General features: G+C 37.6%; 1 protein-coding gene across 3 annotated transcripts in view; it reads right to left on the bottom strand.

Annotated features, from left to right (window-relative positions):
• Window positions 1–942: 942 nt before the first annotated feature.
• LOC122804679 (exportin-1-like) overlaps window positions 943–6000 on the bottom strand; it is an 873344-nt gene continuing 868286 nt past the window's right edge. For all 3 annotated transcript variants that reach the window (XM_044074681.1, XM_044074683.1, XM_044074682.1), the window contains one exon: window positions 943–1739. In XM_044074681.1, the coding sequence (XP_043930616.1) occupies window positions 1599–1739 (141 nt within the window). In that variant the 3' untranslated portion in view covers window positions 943–1598. The remainder of the gene's footprint in view (window positions 1740–6000) is intronic.

Here is a 6000-nt window from a genome sequence, read left to right as displayed (position 1 = left end):
AGGGGCATTCAAAAATTCATCCCTTCCTTGACTGGTCTAGTGTAAGGTTTAAGGGTGGATATTAGCCAGGTATAAATGGCCACTAGGCTGATCTGCATACTTCCTGTGATCCTGAAATGAGCAATTCATCACATTATCCCTCACTTGTTCTATACCACATCCTAAGAAAATACCAGCTCAGCTCATTTTCTTAATTTCTCAACTGACTACTTTGCTGCAAGTTTTTCCTTTGGTTACAGATATATGGTGCACAGTTTTTCAGAGATGTACAGCACAAGCCTTTTGAACAGAAGTGAATGAATTCTAGAGTTTAAAGGACCCATAGGGAATTAGTAATGATTTCACTTTACCGGGGATCTTTTGTATCTTTACACTGCCTAATCTACACACATGCTGAGGTAAGCTGAATTGTTGGCAGTGGGCAATTATTTCTTAAGTGAAGATTAAGAATTTGCTATTTAGTTTTACACAGGCTTAAATCAGCTAAAACAATATTACATTCTTCCAAATACATAAAAAAACTGTAACTGTCAGATATGACTCTCTTACATTTTTTATTTAAAATAAACCAGATATAATTTATTTATACAAAAGTGTTAAGCACCATACATACAAATATACATATTTTAATTAAACCAAACTGAACATAATCTTTCTTAGTTAGATTTTGTACCTACTTATATTTACTAAGACTGATACAAATAAGCTCAAAAAAGTTAATTTAATGTTTAAATGTATCCTCTTTCAGCATCAGTAAGAATGTATTATTCAAAGCATTGGTACCTGCTTCGTGGCCAATATCTAACATTCTCTTTAAGTGCAAACTGAAATCAGGTTCCCTGGATCTGGTAGTGCTATGTTCACTCAGCTACAAGCCTGGAGACCACAGAAATGTAGTGTCTGCCCATCAACATTTTCACAAGGATATACTGCCAGGGCCCCCCCCCCCATAAAGGAGATGCATCTGAATACTTCAGTATGACAAGTGCTAAAATGCATTCCTGTTGAACCAGATCCATTGGTTACTGTTGGTATTGATTTAACATTTTTTATTTGCCTTTTTGCCAGTAGCCACAATTTCACTAAGGAACAGAAATCCATCCATCCATCTAAACATTCATCCATTTTGCAGGAGCTCACTTTATTGGAATGGTTTTGTCTGTGTGACCTTTTACCCTTTTTTTGGTTTATAGGATTGTAGGGACACTGCAGCCTATCCTGATAATAACATGAAAAAAAAATACACAGCCGAAATTGAATATAAAATGTAAAATGCTGTTCTTTGTTTAGACTAAGGGCATGTTTTCACAGAAAAATGATGCACAGGTTGCAACTTTAACACCGAGTCCTGGTGTTAAAAGTCTACAACTAATAAGAGAAAAGTTGTTGAGATATGCGTGAATTTAAATCAGTCTTCTGCAGCTTGTTGACTCAACGCTCTATGAACAGCAAATGGTTTAAGGCACTAATATGGGATTGCCATATGCCTGTTTTTCATTTTAGATGACTATTTCAGCTTCCACAGTGACTACATCACTCAACAAAAGTTTTCAGCATCATATGAAACTTCTGTAAAGCTGTGTGAATCGTGCAGTTACTTATGTATGCATTTCTTCATCATCAGGCTTTAATATTCCAGGAACTTTTATCTGCCGTTTCCGCTTGTCTTTCTGAGCCTGTTTTAGAGCAGCTTCTCTCTCCTCAATAAATAAATCAGATGTATCTTCTCCAGAAAATTCCTGAAAAAAAAAACATACAAGTTTAAGAGGATATATTTATATTACGAGACATTCCACAGTCACATCTCAATTATAGTTGGAAAGTTAATCTTTTTTCCTGTTTGATTTCTCAACTGAGCCAATATTAATTTACATGATATTGTCTTTTTCCCCTCAGTTATTTAATAATGTACTGTAATCTACTGGCATAAAAGGAGTGTCTGTGAATGATTGTGTTGCTGCAGTAACTGCTGATCACATGGATAGCTGTCTAAACTGTCAGCGACAGTCAGAAGGACATCTACTGTAGAGGAAGAAGGCTCATCTCTTGTCTGGAAGTGAGAAATCACGTTTTTTGTTCTGCAGTCTGGCAACAGGATTCCAATAATGATTCTCATCTGGTCCATAATGTCCACTAGTTCGTGCAGACCACCTGTAATGTAATCTGCCGAGACCACAATAGATGGGGCACTAACATTCTGTTTCAGAAAGACCAGCAAAACTTTAGAGTTTGACTGACTATGGCCAGCACTAATACAGTGCATGCTGCCCGAGGGAACAAGGTCACACACAAGATTTTTCAAACCAGTTGCACCACCCCCTTTTGTAAATTTCTAAATGTATTAGTGCTGGTCATAGAGACCTTGTTACCTCAGGCAGCATGCACTGCTTTCTAAACAGAGAAACGGCCCTCACCTCTGTTATTACCCACTTCTGTCTCTGAATATACTGCTTGGAACTTAATTACAATTTCTGCATTCTTTTTAAGACCTAACATGATAATGTTAGGCAATATATAACTATCTGGTTTGAGAAGATGATAAAAAGCAGATTTATTCCAAGTGCAAAACCCATTATTGCAAGTCCCAACACTTTAAAACTCAAAACTTCCATTTGAAGAGAAACCCCCCCAAACTCTGAAACTTGCTGTTACTCTTCTTTTGTACCCCACAACCTGCTGCTAATGCAAACTATTGCACCTCAGAAGAGGGAATACTCAGATATGGCAATTGCAGTACACATTCTCTGAATGCACACTTAAATTCTTGATGTTCTGAATCTCGTAATTATAGTCCTTTGATTTTGTACTGGTACCCAATGGGGTCAGCAAGAATAAACTACATGTTTCAGTTCATGGTTGTATTGATGGAATATACTTAAGCTGCATGTACACATGTGTATGACAGCTAGTGGGGGGGGGGCATCTCAGTTTAGTGATGAAAGGTAGCAATCTGGCTGTGTATCAAGTGCTACATCTGTGATTATATTCCCCCTTCCTGAGATGTTTGTTCTTCATGGGGACAGTAACCTTTTCCTGAAGGTGCTGCAGTCGAATACACAAGCCTTTGGCGAGAGTGCATAATGGAAAAAAAAAAAATTTTTTTCCTCTGGTAGATTACAAATGTTGGAGATGTGATGGGCAAAAAAGTAACTGGGGAGATATTTTTTGGGTGTGTAATGAGTTGGCAGACTTTAAAAATTCCCTGCAGACTGCTCTGTCAGAAATTCTGGGTTAGTAAATTTGTATAACCAGGGAAATACTTTTTTTTAAAATGTGATGCAGAATCAGAATTGCCTAGATAAAGCAACACACCTTGCTGAGTTTAATTCTGGTGGCTGCCAAAAAAAGCAATTACTAGAAAATGGAAATCACAGTCTAAATGAAATGAACTACGAATAGTGAATATAGTAACAGAGATAGAAGAGCTGGAAGTGGGATGTTTAGAAAAGGGTAGGAGCAAATTACATAGAAAAAATGGAATTGTGGGAACAATACATGCAGAATAATAATGTTTTGGAGGAGGAATGAGGTTTAAGCGAAGGCAGTAATATAGCTATGTAACAGCTGAATGACAATGACTGGATAGAAGATTGTGTGATATTTAATGTTTGCAACTGAAAATACATCAATATGATTTATTTTCATTTATATAAATGTATGATTGTCTATGTCATAACTGATAATTCAATAAAGGTGTTTCTTCTTTAAAAAAAGAAACCAGAGATCCCTTTTAAGCAAGACACATTTAAAAATTTCTAAAAGACAAACTTACCTACTCCAAGTGATACATTGGCAAACTTCAAATCCCCAGTAAACCCATTTAACTTCCCTGAATATGCAGAAATGTACACCAACACACTAAGTGGAACCATAATGTTAACAAGCTTTACAGAAAAAGGAAAACAATTTTGACCAAACGTAAGAAGAGTAATTCCCAGAATGTTAGAGTCCTTGTCACTGAAATAAACAAACAAGCAAACGAGAAGCTTAATAAAATCCATCAAATCCAAGTTTGAGCCTAAAATAGCTAACCAAGCCAGAGACAATCATAAGGCATTCTTTAGTTATGTTCTTTATCTTGAAAGGATCATGCAGTAATGTGCTGAGCTGATTCTGAACGATGTTACTGACACTGAGGATTAAGATAATGTGAGCATACTGGCCGATAAATTTAGTAACTTTACCCCTCTCTACCCCCTCAAGATATACCTTAAACTGGCTTGTCTCCAGTTATCACAAAAAAAAGTCCTAAAAGCGATACCGACAGCTAAAAATACTGCACTGATGGGTCCTAACAATATCTCTGGACGCATCTTAAATTACATGAATGAAGCACAATGTAGCTACCCCCTAACAACACTATTCAATCTCAGCCTTCATACAGGTTTTGTACCAAATAAGGAACAGTTACAGTCACTGGCCTGCATAACGGAGGACCTTCCACTGACCCAGGCAATTACAGACCCGTAAGTCTGAGCAGCCATGGAACTAAATCAATCAGGTAATGGGGATCCTCCAAACACTAGGCCCATCCCAGTTTGGATTTATTAAGGGCAGGTCATGCTTACTCAACCTGGTAGTTTTTTTTTTTTTGAAAAGGTCACCAAAGGAATGGATGAAGGCAAAACAGTACACACTGCATACCTCAACTTGAACAAAGCTTTTACCACAATTCTCCACTCAGAATTAGTAGAAAAGCTAAACTGGGAATAAACCCCTTTGTCACCTATTGGATTGCCAAACTGGTTCACAGAGTGTATGCAGGAAATCAAAATAGGGGATGTTACTGCCACAAAGAGACTTAGTCACCAGTGGAGTCCCCCAGGGTTATTTTGCTGAGATCTCATGTTTGATATCTACTTTTCTGAAGTACAAGCCAATATCAAAGGGCTCTGGCTGAATACGTTTGCAGATGACTGCAAGCTAGGAGCAGTCACTGAATCCCCAAGTGACTTTGCTAATCTGCAGGTAGGTTTGTCCCAAATAAATAACGGTTGCCAAAATTATGAACTGAAACTTAATGGCAAAAAATGCATTGCTGTATCCTTTGGGAAGTCATCTATCCCAGGGAACTATCACATTAACAATACACCCTTGAGAGTTGACCCAGTTGTTTGGGATTTGGGAACTTATGTGGACAGTGACCTCACTTTTGACCAACATGTGCCTACTGTAGTAAGAAAGTCCTTCTATATTGCACAGTTTATAAACAAAGGAAATGTGTATAGATCTAGGGATTCAATTTTCCTCCTTTACACAGCCCTCATTGGCAATCACTGAATATAATGCCTCCTTTGGCATATATATATGTTCAGACACATGCAACAACTGGAACGCTTACAGAGATAGTTTACTAAAAGGATAAAAGGCCTCAAAACCATATGTCTTACATGGATTGACTCAAAGCCCTGTCACTATACTTGATACCTTGCAGACTGCTAAGAGGTGACCTGACCTCTGTCTGGCATATGAGACATCCAATGACCCAATACTGATGGATTTACTGCACATCAGCAAATCAAATGACATACTTGGTCTAGGGATACAAGTCTCCTCTCCAATATCAACAGGATGGTTTGGAGGGACAGGTATGTCTTGCAGAAGAAACTGCTGCTCTGGAACAGACTCCCCATCCACATAAATCAAAGTTCATCACTGTCTATATTCAAAAACAACTTAGATCTACGGATGGGAAACAGAAAATTTACCCCTGAATTGCCCCCTGTACTACTAATGGCCAGAGGGAGTTCCTAAATGCTTTATCCCATGCATGGGTCTCCTCAAATTACATATGACATGATCCCAGTTATTACCATTAGGGGTAATATATAATTATCAACCATGGGATGGGTAAGACCAATCTCTAACCAAATGGGATACGGTAATTTGAGCAGAAAATGGAACTTGCTCAAAGAGCTAGAAATGTTTCTGAATTACAAATGTTGGAAATGTTAGATAGTGAAACTACATTCAAATACTATAATTTAACAAAGATAGAGA

This window comes from Protopterus annectens, chromosome 6.part0 (assembly GCF_019279795.1).
Source record: "Protopterus annectens isolate FY-2018-M chromosome 6.part0, PAN1.0, whole genome shotgun sequence".
Taxonomy (NCBI): Eukaryota; Metazoa; Chordata; order Ceratodontiformes; family Protopteridae; genus Protopterus; species Protopterus annectens.
Note: the sequence above shows the minus strand (reverse complement) of the source record. Positions and strands in the feature narration are given on the sequence as shown.